The sequence below is a fragment of the Anomalospiza imberbis genome, chromosome 37 (genome assembly GCF_031753505.1).
Source record: "Anomalospiza imberbis isolate Cuckoo-Finch-1a 21T00152 chromosome 37, ASM3175350v1, whole genome shotgun sequence".
In the NCBI taxonomy this organism is placed as follows: Eukaryota; Metazoa; Chordata; class Aves; order Passeriformes; family Viduidae; genus Anomalospiza; species Anomalospiza imberbis.
Window position 1 is genome coordinate 419,604 of NC_089717.1, and position 15,274 is coordinate 434,877.

The 15,274-nt window shown below is 58.3% G+C and overlaps 3 protein-coding genes and 1 pseudogene across 8 annotated transcripts in view; 3 read left to right on the forward strand and 1 right to left on the reverse strand.

Moving 5' to 3' along the window:
* Positions 1-2,663, forward strand: part of LOC137464133 (class I histocompatibility antigen, F10 alpha chain-like) — a 372,308-nt gene extending 369,645 nt beyond the window's left edge. For all 5 annotated transcript variants that reach the window (XM_068175459.1, XM_068175460.1, XM_068175457.1 and 2 more), the window contains 5 exons: positions 556-828; positions 1,135-1,407; positions 1,492-1,738; positions 1,858-1,890; positions 2,324-2,663. In XM_068175459.1, coding sequence (XP_068031560.1) covers positions 556-828; positions 1,135-1,407; positions 1,492-1,738; positions 1,858-1,890; positions 2,324-2,624 — 1,127 coding nt within the window. In that variant the 3' untranslated portion in view covers positions 2,625-2,663. The remainder of the gene's footprint in view (positions 1-555; positions 829-1,134; positions 1,408-1,491; positions 1,739-1,857; positions 1,891-2,323) is intronic.
* The window catches only part of LOC137464152 (zinc finger protein 154-like), a 450,159-nt gene that overhangs the window by 103,813 nt on the left and 331,072 nt on the right, over positions 1-15,274 (reverse strand). The window lies entirely within an intron of this gene.
* The window catches only part of LOC137464123 (zinc finger protein 850-like), a 466,862-nt pseudogene that overhangs the window by 35,041 nt on the left and 416,547 nt on the right, over positions 1-15,274 (forward strand).
* FLOT1 (flotillin 1) lies at positions 3,699-14,650 on the forward strand. The gene is made up of 12 exons (XM_068175463.1): positions 3,699-3,865; positions 4,355-4,430; positions 4,511-4,601; positions 6,012-6,155; positions 7,634-7,753; positions 8,289-8,384; positions 9,014-9,166; positions 9,530-9,711; positions 11,009-11,054; positions 12,215-12,352; positions 13,055-13,210; positions 14,079-14,650. Exons 1-12 carry the CDS (start codon positions 3,823-3,825, stop codon positions 14,187-14,189), a joined length of 1,356 nt encoding a protein of 451 aa, XP_068031564.1. The 5' UTR covers positions 3,699-3,822; the 3' UTR covers positions 14,190-14,650.

The window sequence follows — 15,274 nt, forward strand, 5'->3', positions numbered from 1 at the left end:
GCGGCTGGAGTGGGGATCCATGGGGCTGGGATGTGATCTCTGGGTCTCAGGTGTGGATTCACAGGACTCCAAGTGGCTGAAATGGGGATCCATTAGGCTGGGATGGAATATCTTGTGATCCATGGGGCTGGGATGGGATCTGTGGGGTTGGAATGGGAACTGTGAGGCTGGGATAGGAGCTGTAGGGCTAAGATGGGGATCCGTGGGACTGGGATAGGCTCTGTGGGGCTGGAATGTGGATCCATGGGGCTGGGATTGAATCTGTGGGGTGGGGATAAGAACTGTAGGGCTAAGATGGGGATCCATGGGGCTGGGATGTGGATCCATGGGGCTGGGATGGGATCTGTGGGGCTGGGATAGGAACTGTAGGGCTGGAATGGGATCCATGGGGCTGGGATGGGATCTGTGGGGTTGGGATGTGGATCCATGGGGCTCCAGGGGGCTGGAATGAGGCTCTATGGGTCTCCATCAGACTCTGGGGCTCCATAGGGCTGGAATGGGGCTCTGTGGGGCAGGACACAATTCCATGGGTCTCTGTGGGTACAATTCCTCCAGGTCTCCATACACATTTGGTTGTTTATGGCTGTGACCTCCTGTCTGACGGGAGTGTCCGTGGATCTGTGCGGTATGGCTACGATGGGCAGGATTTCATCTCCTTTGACCTGGGATCCGGGAGATTTGTGGCAGCCGACAGCGCTGCTGAGATCACCAGGAGGCGCTGGGAGCAGGAAGAGCAGGCTGAGAGGTGGATGAATTACCTGAAGCTCGTCTGCCCGGAATGGCTCCAGAAATATCTTGGATATGGGCAGAAAGAGCTGGAGCACAAAGGTGGGAGCAGAATTTCTGTGGGGATTTGGGAACGGAGAACTTGGGAATACGGTAATTCCTGTGGGAATTCCTGGGGTAGATCTCATTTCCGTCCCATTCCAGTGGGAATTCCATGGGCAGATCTCACCCCAGTCCTAATCCAGTGGGAATTCCATGGGCAGATCTCACCTCCATCCCATTCCAGTGGGAATTCCGTGGGTAGACTTTACCCCAATCCTATTACATTGGGAATTCCATGGGTAGAGCTCACCCCAATGCCATTCCCATGGGATTCTTTGCATGAATTTCACCATTATCTCATTCCAGAGCCCCCTGATGTCCATGTGTCTGGAAAAGAGGAACATGGGACGCTGATCCTGTCCTGCCACGCATATGGATTCTACCCCAACACCATCGCAGTCAACTGGATGAAGGGAGATGAAATCTGGGATCAGGAGACGGAGTGGGGCGGGATTGTTCCCAACAGCGACGGCACCTTCCACACCTGGGCCAGGATCGAGGCGCTGCCGGAGGAGCGGGAGCAGTACCGGTGCAGGGTGGAGCATCCCAGCATGCTGGAGCCCGGGATCTTCGCTTGGGGTGAGGCTGGGAATGTGGAAATCGGGAATTTGGAATCCCAAATGGGGATTCCCCTCCCCCTTCTCACTACCCCACATTTCCCAGAGCCGACATCTGGCGGAAATCTCATCATGGTGGTCGCTGTGTCCATCATCGCTGCCACCCTCTTCCTTGTCATCCTCATTGGATTCGTTGTCTGGAAGCGCCAATCCGGTAACACATGGGATGGGGGTTGGGATGGGAAGGGGCACGGATCCACCCGGCACTGTTCTGGGAATCCTGTGCCACCAACGCTGATCCCACTTTGTTTCCACAGGGAAGAGGGACAGGAGTGGATACAATGTGGCAGCCGGTGAGTTCCAATGGTGGATCCGGCTCTGGATCCCCTCTGTGCGGATCCCAGGATGGATCCTGGGGTTAATCCCGGTGTGTGATCCGTGCTGGAATCTCATGAATCTTCTCTTTGTGCAGGAAAGGACATGGGAATGAATGGCTCGACCGCAGGTATGGAGCAGGATCAGGGTAGGATTCCAGAGGGGGATTGGGGCAGGATGGACGGACCGGGATCAAGGGATTCTGGATCAGAGCAGGGGTTCAGAGTGGGATCAGGTGGAATTGTAGAGTGGGATTGGGGCCGGATTCTGGAGCGGGAGCAGGACTGGGGCAGGAGTGATGGAGTGGGATCAGGGCTGGATTCCAGACAAGAATCAGGTGGGATGGAATGGAGCAGGATCAGGTTGGGATTCCAGAGAAGGGATGGGGTGGGATGGATGGAGCAGGGTTGGGGCAGAATGGATGGAACAGGATTGCAGCAGGATTGGGGTGGAATTACGTGGATTCTGGAGCAGCTCCCGCTCTCCATGGACTCCAGCCACATCCATCCTGTGGAATGGGGACAGGGACAGGGTGACACTGCGACCCGCTCTCATCCCAGCAGCAATCACCGCCTGAGCGATCCATGGAGCTGGATCCAGCCCCTCTCTTCCCAGAAAAGCCGAGAGCTGCCAGCAGAGCTCATCCCACTGCTCCCACCCACCCCACAGCTCTTGCTAACGGATCCATTTCCCGTTTTCCATTTCCCAATGTTTCAATGCCAAGAACCACAAATATTCCCAATGCTTCACTTCTGGTATGAAATTATCCTGCTTGGGGCAATAAATCCTGCTTGGGGCAATAAATCCGGGTTCCCTCCTTCGGTGTTCTGGCTGTTCCTCTCTGGGAGCCAGGAACGGGAATGAGGATGCTGGGAACAGGGATGGGGACACCAAGACTGGGATGAGGACGCTGGGAACAGGGATGGGGACACCAGGAACGGGAATGGGGACATCAGGACTGGGATGGGGACACCAGGAGTGGGTTAGGGACACCAGGACTGGGATGGGGACACCAGGAGCAGGATGAGGACTTGCCAGCCACGCCTGGCTCCATCCCCTGGGATTCATTTCCCACTCCATGTCTCACGTCCGAGGTGTCCCCAGGAGGGTTTGGCTGTGTTGGGTTCCTGGAGGGGCAGTAGGATGGGGGAGGGGTCAGGCCAGGCCTCGTTGTCCCCAGTGGTCCTTGAGTGTCCCAAAATCAAGGCTCGGGGTCTTGGAAAGGTTGCCTGGCCATGACCACGGCCATGACACAAGCACAAGATGGCCGTGAGAGTGACCATGAGTGACACAACCCAGAGACAACCATGACTGTGACCATGACCCTGACACAACCACAACACTGACCAAGAGATGACCATGGGTTGGCCATGGCACAACCATGGCCTTGAGGCGACCCTGATGTGATCGCGGCCATGAGATGACAATGAAGTGACAATGACATGATGATGAGATGACCATTACAGTGAGATGACCCTGAGCATGAGATGATGGTGATCAGGAAATGACTATGACCATGAGATGGCCATTACCATGAGATGACCATGACACTACCATGGCCATGAAATGATGAGGGCCTTGAGATGACCATGACTGTGACCATGACAGGATCTTGACCAAGAGGTGACCAAGAGATGACTGCAACACACCTTGCTATGTTGACCATAATACGATTATGGCCTGAGTTGACCCTGGCATGACCATGACCGGGCCATGGTCTGGAGCTCCCCAGACCCCGGAACTGCCCTCAGCTCAGGTTCATCCCGGGCTGAAATTGTTCATTTCCCATGGATGATACGGAAATCTGAGCAGGGCGCAGCCAATGGAGCGCCGGGGAATCAGTGACGTCACAAGTTGCCAGGCAGAATAGGCCTCCCCTTCCCGCCCTGGGTGCGGCAGCCAATGGAAAGCCGCGCCTTCGGTGACGTCACCGCGCTAATGCGGAAGTGGGGAGCGCGGGGGCTGCCGGGATCGGGGCGGCGGTCGCGGATCGCGATCGATCCCGATCGGCCCCGATCGATCCCAATCGATCCCCATCGGTCCCCGGCTCTCCCCCGCCGCGATGTTCTTCACCTGCGGCCCCAACGAGGCCATGGTGGTGTCGGGTGAGTTCGGGGAACCCGGGGGCTCCTGGGGACCCCCGGGAACTCCCGGGAAACCCCCAAATTCCCCAAAACTCCCGGGAACACCCAGAATCCCTCAAAAACTCCCGTGGACCCCCAAAATTCCCACAAAACTTCTAGGAACCCCCAGAATTTTCCCCAAAACCCTTCCAGGACCCACCAGAATTCCCCCCCCCCCCCAAAATCTCCTGGAAACCCCCAGAATTCCCCCCCAAAACTCCTGGGAAGTCCCCCGGGACCCCCAAACCCACCCTGGGACTCCTTGGACCCCTCCCGACCCCGCCAAACCCCTCCCCGAGGGTCCCCCTCACTCATTTCCCTCCACCCAGGATTCCTGGGGACCCCCCTCCCAAATTCCCCCCCCCAAAAACCCTTGGAGGTCTCCCCAAACCCCTCCCGGGGATTCCCGGGGGTGTCCCCGTGTCACCCCCCGGGGTTTTGGGGTCCCCCTCAGCTCTCGGTGCCCCCCAGGTTTCTGCCGCAGCCCCCCAGTGATGGTGGCCGGGGGCCGGGTGTTGGTGATCCCCTGCCTGCAGCAGATCCAGCGGTGAGGAGGGGCCGGGGGGGGGTCTTTTGGGGTTCGGGGGGGATCCCCTGAGATTTGGGGTGACCCCCCGGTCCCTCCAGGATCTCCCTGAACACGCTGACGCTGCCCGTGCGCAGTGAGAAGGTTTACACCCGCCACGGGGTGCCCATCTCCGTCACTGGAATCGCACAGGTAACCCCGGAACACCCCAAAAACACCCCCAAAGTACCACCACAAATACCCCAAAACCACACCCAAAACCACCCCAGAAATCCTCCCAAAAATCCTCTCCTGGATTCCTAAAAATCTCCCATCAGAATCGCCAAAAATTCCCTAAAAATCCTCCAAAAATTCCTTCCTGGACTGCCAAAATCCCCCTAAAAATACCCCAAAATCCCCCCCCCCACCCCGGCTCCCAAAAATCACCCCTCGGAATCCCCAAAAATCCCTTCCTGGACACCCAAAATTCCCTAAAAAATCTCCCATCAAAACTCCAAAAATCCCCTCCTGGGCCCACAAAAATCCCCAATCAGAACCCCCCAAAATACACTCAGGAGCCCCCAAAATCCCCACTGGGATCCCCAAAATGTCCCTCGGAACCCCCAACCCTTCCCAGACCCCAACAGCCCACTGGGACCCCAAAAACCCCATTCAGAACCCCCAAAATCACTTTGGGAACCCCAAAGATTCCTCTCAGGACCCCCAGAAGTCCCCCGGTACCCCCATAATCCCCCCAGAACCCCAAATATCCCACACGGGTACCCCCAAAACCCCCTCGGGACCCCAAAACCCAGACTCTGAACCCCTGAAATCTCCTTGGAATCTCCCAGAAATGCTCCAGGACCCCTAAATATTCTCCTGGCTCTCCCAAATCCCCCGGGAACCCCCAAATCCCTCCCGGGGCTCCCCTGCCCAAACCAACCAGGGCTGTGTAGCCCTTTTAATAGAGATTGCGGTGGGGCCCACCTAAGGGAATTCTTAAAGCGGCGATGTGCAAAACAAAGCGGGGGATGGGGGGGGAGGGTGGAGGGGAGGAGCCCTTTAAAGGGGGTTTGGAGTGGTGGAGCCCACCAGAAACATTTAAAGGGGTAAAAACACTCATTAAAAGGGCATTTAGGGGTGGGGAATCCCTTGAAAGGAGCTTGAAGTTTTGGAGATCCCCACACCCCTGGGATGGGAGGGGGAATCCTTCTTGAAAAGGGGCTTGGACTGGTGGGGACCCAAAAAATCTTTAAGAGGGGAAAAACCCTTAAAAAACTCTTTAAAACCCTTTAAAAATCCATCAAAAACCTTACAAACCAGTTAAACACCCTTAAAAACTCTCAATAAATTAAAAGGGTTTGTGATGGGGCAGCCACCCTAAACCCTCCTTAAAGGGGTCAAGGTCCAATCCTTAAAGGGGCTGGGGGTGGTGGGGACCCCCAAACCCCCTCCAAGAGGACGAGACCCCTTAAAATGGCACTGCCCTGGTGGTCCACACCCTGTCAAGCAACCAGCCTCTTAAAAGGGCAATGCCACACATATGCCTTAAAGGGGCCATGCCGATTTTGAGGGGTGCCAGGTTGGCTGGGGGTTCCCCAAGTGATCCCAGCCCCTCCTCAGGTGAAGATCCAGGGGCAGAACAAGGAGATGCTGGCGGCTGCCTGTCAGATGTTCCTGGGCAAGTCGGAGAGCGAGATCGGCCAGATCGCCCTGGAGACGCTAGAGGGCCACCAGCGTGCCATCATGGCCCACATGACTGTGGAGGTGGGGCTGGGGGGAGCCACGCCCATTTGGGGGAGGCCATGCCCCTCCAAGGACAACCGCACCCACTTGGGAGCCAACCAAACGCTCCCCACTCGGGATGAGATGTGGCCCTTTTAATCCCAGATCTCAGGAGCCACGCCCATGAGGTGGCCACGCCCACCTGGATGGACACACCCCCTCAGGGACAAGTCACCGTTTCCCTTTAGGGTGGGATGTGGCCTTTTAAGACACTTCTCCCCCATTTGGCACTCCACCCCTTGAAAAGCCCCACCCCTGGAGGGGGCCACACCCACTGGTGAAGCCACACCCAGAAGATGCTACTTTTTTGTTAAACCCCCGGCGACCAGCACGAGAGCCTCCTTCCCTGGCCCCACCCCATCTAAAGCCACACCCACACCTGCCCCATCCCTGCCCTAAGCCCCACCTCCCTTCTTGGCCTTGTCTCAGTATAAACCCCACCCCATCTCAAAGCCACACCCACCAAACCACCCCTTGAATCAAGCCATGCCCCCCAAGGCCAAGCCACACCCCTGCCTTAATCCTGACCCCACCGCTCAGTTTAGGGCAGGTCCGCCTGGCTCCAGTACAAACCACACCCATGGCTCTGCCGCTTACTCGAGCCACACCCACCTCGCACCACCTCCTTGCTCGAGCCACACCCCCTAATCTGAGCCATTTCCCTGACTCCACCCTGGGGTCAAGCCACGCCCCTTTGGCTCATTCCAGGCCCCAAAGCCTCAAGCCACACCCCCAAACCTAAGCCATGCCCACCTTGCTCCATGCCTTGGTTCAAGCCATGCCCATTTGTATCTAGCCACGCACACTGGCTCAAACCATGCCCACCGAGCTCCACACCTCTGCACAAGCCATACCCCCAAACAAAGCCACACTCACCTGCCTCCACCCATTTTCCAAAGCCACACCCCCAGGACCAAGCCACGCCCCTGAGATAAAAGCCACACCCCCAGGAAAAAGCCTCACTCACCTGGCACCACTCATTACCTCAGGCACTGCCCCCTTGATAAGCCACCCCCCCTTTCTCTGCTAAGCCCACCTTATTTTGTTCCTGCCCCTTTGAGCCCCACCTTGCTAAGCCCCACCCAATTTGAGCCCCAAGCTGCTTAGCTCTGCCCCATTTGAGCCCCACCCTGCTAAACCCCACTCCTCTGGGCCACACCCTGCTAATCCTCGCCCAGTTTGAGCCCCACATTACTAAACCGCTCTCCTTCGAGCCCTGTCCTGTTAATCCCTGCCCAACGAGTCCTGCCCCTTTGGGCTCTGTCCTACTAAACCCCGCCCCTTTCAGCTCCAAACCACTAAGCCCCACCCACTTGAGTACCACCTCTCTAAGCCCTGCCCCACCGAGCCCAGCTCTCCTGAGTCCTGCCCAATTGAAACCCCACTCTCAGGCCCTGCCCAGCTAAGCCCCACCCCCATTTGAGACCCGTCCTACTAAGCCCCGCCCCGGCCCCGCCCAGGAGATCTACAAGGACCGGCAGAAGTTCTCGGATCAGGTTTTCCGCGTGGCCTCGTCCGACCTGGTGAACATGGGCATCTCCGTGGTCAGCTACACCCTCAAGGACGTGCACGACGAGCAGGTGCCGCACCTGGCACACCTGGGGACGCCTGGGCATGGCTGGGCACACCTGGAGATACGCCTGGGAGACACCTGAGCTACTGCTGGGCACACCTGGGGACAGCTGGGGACAGCCAGGATACACCTTGGATACACCTGGGGCATCTGGGGAGAGCTGGGACACATCTGGGGGGCAGCTGGGGGTACCTGGGCACAGCTGGGCACATCTGGGGCACAACTGGGACACACTCAGGACACACTTGGGACACAGTTGGAGACGCCCAGGGACAAGATGGCAACATTTGGGACACACCTGGGTACAGCTGGGACAGCTTGGGGGGGCCTAAGACACACCTGGGATTTGTCTGGGGGAATGGGGTGACACAGGTGTGACACAGGTGTCCCTGTGCAGGATTATCTGCGCTCCCTCGGGAAGGGCCACATGGCGCAGGTGCGGGGGTGACACAGGGATGACACAGGTGTGACAGGGAGATGATATGGGTGTGACACGGGTGACACAGGGGTGACACAGGTGTGACACGTGTGTCCCCGTGCAGGATTACCTGCGCTCCCTCGGGAAGGGCCGCACGGCGCAGGTGCAGCGCGATGCCCGCGTGGGAGAGGCCGAGGCCAAACGCGATGCCGGGATCCGCGTGAGTGACACTGGGGACACCTGGGGACACACCTGGGGACATTGGGGACACACCTGGGGACACCTGGGGACAGGTGGGGGCAGCTGGGTCACCTTCCTATCAGTCATCTCCCAGTATTCCCATTGCTCCCAGTACCCCCAATAGCCCCAGTACCCCATTCCCCAGTGCCCTCCCAGTGCCCTTCATGTCCCATTCCAGTCTGTCCCAGTCCCTCCCAGTGCCCCCAGTACCCCATTCCCCAAACTGCCACAGTACCCCCAGTCCTCCCAGTACCCCACTAATCCCACTCTGTCCAGCTCCTCCCAGTACTCTCAGTACCCCACTCCCTCCCAGTGCTCCCAGTGCCCTTCTAGTTCCATTCCAGTTCCTCCCAGTCTCTTCCAGTACCCCTAGTACTGGAAGTACTGGAAGTACTGCCCTAGTACCCCCAAACTGCCCCAACACCCCCAGTGCACCCAGTACCCCATTCCCCAGTCCTTCCCAGTTCCATCCCTGTGCTCTCCCAGTCCATCCCACCTCCTTCCAGCCCCTTCCAGTTCATCCCAGTCCCATCCCATCCCAGTCTGTCTCAATCTACCCCAGCCCCTCCCAGTCCCTCCCAGTCGGTCCCAGTGCTGCTGTCCCTGCAGGAGGCGCGGGCGCGGCAGGAGCAGGTGTCGGCGCAGCTGCTGAGTGAGGAGGCCACGGCACGAGCCCAGCGTGACTTCCAGGTGGCCCAGGCCGAGTGCGATGGAGCCGTCAGCGCCCGCAGGGCCACGGCTGAGCTGGCGTTCCAGCTGCAGGTGAGGTCACACCTGGACAGGTAACACACCCAGGACAGGCAACAAACACACCTGGGACAGGTAAGGAATACACCTGGGGGGCTGGAATAGTGGTTGGCAGCTCACCTGGAGCAGCTGCGACCCCTCCAGAACACCTGGAACATCCAAATCCTGGGGTTTCCTCCAAAATTCGGGTCTCTTGGGTAACCTGGACCCCTGCAGGTCACCTGAGCTCCCCCTAGAAACACCTGGGCCTCTGCATGTTGTCACCTGTCCCCATGTCCCTCCCCTGATGGGTTTGTGACCACTCCCCAGTGTCCCCTGTCCCTGAGTCCCTCCCTGGATGGATTGGTGACCTGTCCCCTGTCCCCGTGTTCCCCGCAGGCGGCCCGTTCTCAGCAGGCCATCGCGGCACAGCGTGGGGAGGTGGCGCTGGTGGAGCGGGCGCAGCGGGTGCAGCTGCAGGAGCAGGAGGTTGGGCGGCGCCGCCAGGAGCTCGAGGCCACCGTGCGCAAACCGGCCGAGGCCGAGCGCTACCGGCTGGAGCGGCTGGCTGAGGCACACCGGTGAGACACTGCCCCTTTAAGGGTGGCCACGCCCCCCCAGGGATGAACCACGCCCTCCTCTGCTCGGGTGTAGTGGTGTTTTGGGGGCATCCCACGCATTGCCCTTTTAAGAGAAGTATTGCCCTTTTACGAAGCAACACCCTCACTGTGGTGGGTCCCACCAGTTTGGGTGGAGTCACTGCCCCTTTAAGAGAAGCCCTGGCCCTTAAAGGGAGTCACACAACTGGTGGACCCCACCAGTAAAGGGGAAGCCATTGCCTTTTTAAGAAGGAGCCACGCCCTCACCCAGTCAGGCCCAGTGGCAGTTTGGAGGGTCTCACCCATTGCCCTTTTAAGGGAAGTGTTGCCCCTTCAAGGAGAAGCCGCACCCTCACCTTGGTGGGTCTCACCATTTTGGTAGGGCCGTTGCCTTAAGAGAGGTGTTGGCCCTTTTAGGAGAGACCCTGGTGGGTCCCACCTGTAAAGGTGAAGCTGTTGCCCGTTTAAGAGAAGTGCTGCACTGTTAAGACAAAGCCATGCCCTCTCCCAGTCAGCTGTGATCCTGTTTTTGGGGGGGTGCCACCAGTTTGGGTAGAGCCATGGCTCCTTTAAGAGAAGTGTTGCCCTTTTAAAGAAAAGCCACGCCCAACCATGATGGGTGCCTTCTGTTTTGGTAAAGCCATGGCTCCTTTAAGAGAAGCCCTACTTCTTACAGTGAGTCCTATTCCTGGTAGGTCCATCCCTAAAGATGAAGCCATTGTCCCTTTAAGAAGGAGCCACGCCCTCTCCCAGTCAGCTGTGGTGGAGTTTTGGTTGGTTCCACCAGTCTGGGGAGAGCTGTTGCCCTTTTAAGAGAGGTGTTGCCGCTTTAAGGAAAAGCCACACCCTTACTGTAGTGGGTCACATGAATTTGTGTGAAGCCATTGCCCCTTTAAAGATAAGCCCTGCCCCTTGAGGAGAGCCACAGTCTCACCTTGGTGGGTCCCACCACCTTGGGTAAAGCTGTGGCCCTTTTAAGGGAAGCCACGCCCCTTGAGAGAGAAGCGGTGGCTCCTCCCAGTCAGCCACCATCATACCTTGGTGGGCCCCACCGATCTGTTTTCTAGCCATAACCCCTTTAAGAGACACATTGCCGCACCTGGGTGCTGTCATTGCCCTTTTAAGACCCATAGTTGCCCCTTTTAAGAGAAGCCACGCCTCCTTCAAATAAACCACATTCCTACTTATGTGGGTCTACCCATATTTCACCGTTGCCCCTTTAACAGGGGTATTGCCCCTTTAAGAGCAGCCTTTCCCCCTGACTTGGCGCCCCCTACAGGACGCAGGTGCTGCTGCAGGCAGAGGCCGAGGCCGAGACCCTCAAGGTGAGTCCGGGGGGCTTTGGGAGGTTCTGAGAGGATTTTGGGGGTCCCAGTTGGATTTTGTGGCCCCAAATCTGATAATTTTTGGGTTCTCTGGGGGATTTTTGGCTCTCACAGATTTTCAGGGGGTCCCAATCCTGTTTTGTGGTTCCCAATCCCATCTTCAGGGGTCCTGCCCCCACTTTCCAGGGCCCCTATCTTGTTTTGGGGTCCCCAATCCCATTTTGTGTCCCTGATCCCATTTTGGGTCCCCGACCCTGTTTCCAATGTCCCCAGTCCCGTGTCAGTGTCCCCGATCCCATTTCCAATGTCCCCAGTCCTGTTCCTGGGTCCTTGATCCCATTTTGGGTCCCCAATCCTGTGTTGGTGTCCCTGATTCCGTTCATGGGTTCCTGATCCCGTTTTGGGTCCCCAGTCCCATTTCAGGTCCCTGATCCTGTGTTGGTGTCCTCAGTCCCATTTAGGGTTCCCTATCCTATTCCTGGGTCCCTGATCCCGTTTCCAATGTCCCCAATCCTGTTTCGGGTCCCCAATCCTGTGTCAGATCCCATTTTGGGTTCTTGATCCCATTTCATGTTCCTGATCCTTTGTTGGGTCCCTGATCCTGTTTCAGGTCCTGATCCCATTTTTGGGTTCCCGATCACATTCCTGGGGCTCTGTCCCCATTTTTGGGTTCCTGATCCCATTTTTGGGGGTTCTGTCCCCAGTTTGGGTCCCCGATCCCACGTCGATGTCCCCAGTCCCGTTTCATGTCCCCGATCCCATTTCCGACGTCCTCGATCCCATGTCGGTGTCCCTGCAGGTGATGGGCGCTGCCCATGCCGCAGCCGTGGCCTCTCGTGCCTGTGCCTGGGTTCCCAATCCCGTGTCTGTTTCCTGATCCCATTTCTTGGGGTTCTGTCCCCATTTCGTGTCCCCAGTCCTGTGCCAGTGTCCCCACTCTTGTTTCCGATGTCCCCAACTCCATTTCCGATGTCCCCATCCCATTTTGTGTCCCCACAGGTGATGGGCGCTGCCCGTGCCGTGGCTGTGGCCTCTCGTGCCCATGCCCAGCTTCCCAATCCCATTTTGGGGTCCCAATCCCATTTCCGATGTCCCCAATCCCATTTTGGGGTCCCAATCCCATTTCCGATGTCCCCAATCCTGTTTTGGTGTCCCCGCAGGTGACGGGCGCTGCCCGTGCCGCGGCCGTGGCCTCTCGTGCCCGCGCCGAGGCCGCGGCGGCTGCGGCCAAGGCCGAGGCCTTCGGGCAGTTCCAGGACGCGGCCGTGGTGGATCTGGTGCTGCAGAGACTGCCCCAGGTGGGGACAGCGGGGACACTGGAGACACCTGGGGACAGTGGGGACACTTGGGGACACTCTGAGGATGTTTTGGGGACACCTGGGGATGTTCTGGGGACACTGGGGACACTGAAGATGTTTTGGGGACACTGGAGACACTCTGAGGATGTTTTGGGGACACCTGGGGACTTTTGGGGATACTTCTGGAATGTTTTGCAGACACTTGGGGACACTTCGGGGACATTTTGGGGACACTTGGAGACATTGGGGACACTCTGTGGATATTCCAGGGACATTTGGGGATACTTTGGAGATGTTTTGGGGACACTTGGGGGCATTTTGGGGATCCTGGATCAGGGCTGGTTTCGGGTTCCTCGGAATTTGGGGCTGATTTGGGATCCCTGATTTGGGGATCCCTGGGTTGGGGCTGACTTTGGGATCCCTGATTTTGGGGATCCCTGATTTCAGGATCCCTGATTTTGGGCTGATTTTGGGGATCCCCGACTGGGGGCTGATTTGGGGATCCCTGATTTTGGGGATCCCTGATGTGGGGCTGATGTGGGGATCCCTGCTTTGGGACTGATTTTGGGATCCCAAATTTGGGGCTGATTTGGGATCCCCGGTTTGGGGCTGATTTTGGGATCGGTGATTTTGGGCTGATTTCAGGGATCCCTGTTTGGGGGCTGATTTGGGGCTGATTTTGGGGATCCCGCGTGGGGACAGGTGGCCGAGGCGGTGGCGCAGCCGCTGCTGGGGACGCGCCGGGTGACGCTCGTGGGCGGCTCCGGGGCCGTCGGGGTGGCCAAAATCCCCTCGGAAATCCTGGACTTGGTCACGCGGCTGCCGGGGGCCGTGGGGGCGCTGGCCAGGGGCTCCCAGGTGAGCTGGGGGGAGTTTGGGGCATTTTGGGGGTCTCGGGGGAAGTTGGGGGGAATGTGGGGGATTTTGGGGTCCCAGGGGGTATTTTGGGGGAACTGGGGGGATTTTGTGGGGCCCCAGGTGAGCTGGGGGGAGTTTGGGGGATTTGGTGGTCCCAGGTGAGCTGGGGGGAGTTTGGGGGGTCCCAGGGGAGAGTTTGGGTCCCAGGTGTATTTTGGCGTGAATTTGGAGGATTTTGGGGAGTCCCAGGAGGGATTTGGGGGGAATTTGGGCTCCCAGGTGAGCTTTGAGGGGATTCAGGGGGTTCTGGGGTCCCAGGGGGGGTTTGGGGATCCCAGGTGAGCTCGGGGGATTCAGGGGGTTTGGGGGGAAATTTGGGTGGTCCTGGATGGGGTTTGGGGGTCCCAGGTGAGTCTGGAGAATCCTGGAAGAATTTTGGGGGGTCCCAGATGGAATTTTGGGTGAATTTGGGGGATCCTGGATGGGTTTAGGGAGTCCCAGATGGGGTTTTCGGGGTGATAGATGAGATTTGGGGTGAATTTTGGGGGTCCCAGGTGGATTTTAGGGTGAATTTGGGGGATCTGGGGGTCCTCGATGGATTTTGGAGGTCCCAGGTGAGTCTGGGGAATCTGGGGAGGATTTTGGGGTCCCAGATGGATTCTGGGGGGTCCTGGATGGGCTGGGGAGGGTCCCTGAGGGATTTGGGGTGGGTTTTAGGGTGGGTTTGGCGGATTTTTGGGGGGCCTGGATGGGTTTGGGGGTCCCAGGTGAGATTTGGGCTGAACTTCGGGGATTCTGGGGACATTTGGGGTCCCCTGGGGGGAGGTGACACCCCCAGGTCCCCCCTGTTCCCCCTTTGTCCCCTCAGGTGACCCCAACGGAGCCCGAGGGTGGCACCGGAGCCACTGAATCGTCCCCAAATGTCCCCAAAGTGTCCCCAAATGCCCCCAGAGTGTCCCTGAGCAGCACCCCCCAGTGACACCAAAGTGCCACCCAAGTGCCACCACCTCCTGATGCCACTGCATCCCCAAAGTGCCACCAGTGGCTCCTGAGGCCCCTAAGGTGCCACCGGCCCCAAAGTCCCTTTGTCCCCAAAGTGCCACCATGCCTTGCATGTCCCTGAAGTGCCACTGCTGTGGTGTCAGTGTGTCCCCAGTGTGTCCCCAAAGCGCCACCCCCAATGTCATCATGTCCCCAAAGTGTCCCTGTGGCATCACTGTCTCCAAGTTGCCACCTTGTCCCCAAAGTGTCCTGGAAGTGTCACCAACCTCTGGTGTCACTTTGTCCCTAAAGTGCCATGCCCAAATGTCATGTCCCTGAAATGTCCCCAAGGTGCCACCACCCCCACAATGTCCCACAAGTGCCACCCCCAAATGTCACCATGTTCTCAGTGACCCCAAGGTGCCACCACCCTCTGCAGTGTCCCCAAGGTGCCACCTTGTCCCCAAAGTGCCACTGCAGTGCCATGTCAATAGTGTGTCTTAAGTGTCACCTCCTTCAGTGTCCCCAAAATGCCACTACCCCCAGTGTCACCCTGTCAATAAAGTGTCCCCATGGTGCCACCACAGCAGTGTCCCTGTCCTTTAAATGCAACCACCCCTGCAGTGTCCCCAAGGTGCCACTGTGTCCCCAAAGTGTCCCCCAAGTGCCACCATCTTCCCTTTTATCATGTCCCAAATGTGTCCCCAGCGTGCCACCACCCCAGTGTCCCCATACGCTCCAAGTACCACCTTGTCCCAAAGGTGTCCCCAGCCAGTGACATTGCTGTGCTGTCACTGCTGGAGCCACTGAGGGAGGACTGGGGACCCCAAGGGGACATGGGGACACCCTGGGGACACCAGGGGGCCACTGAAGGGGAGACAGAGATGCCCCAGGTGACATCAGTGACCCTGAAGTGACCCCAGGACCTCCCAGGTGGCCCTGAGGTGACACCAAAACCCCTCCCAGTGACCCCCAAGGTGACAATGAGACCCGCCAGGTGACACAGGGACCTCCAGGAGGGACATGGGGACATGCAGGTGACCCTGAAGTGACACTGGAACCCCTCAGGTGACCCCAAAGTGA

Coding starts and splice junctions, on each gene's coding strand:
- FLOT1 (XM_068175463.1), top strand. CDS start 3,823: ATGTTCTTCACCTGCGGCCCCAACGAGGCCATGGTGGTGTCGG. Junction 8,385..9,013: donor AACGCGATGCCGGGATCCGC/GTGAGTGACACT, acceptor CTGTCCCTGCAG/GAGGCGCGGGCGCGGCAGGA. Junction 11,055..12,214: donor CCGAGGCCGAGACCCTCAAG/GTGAGTCCGGGG, acceptor GTGTCCCCGCAG/GTGACGGGCGCTGCCCGTGC.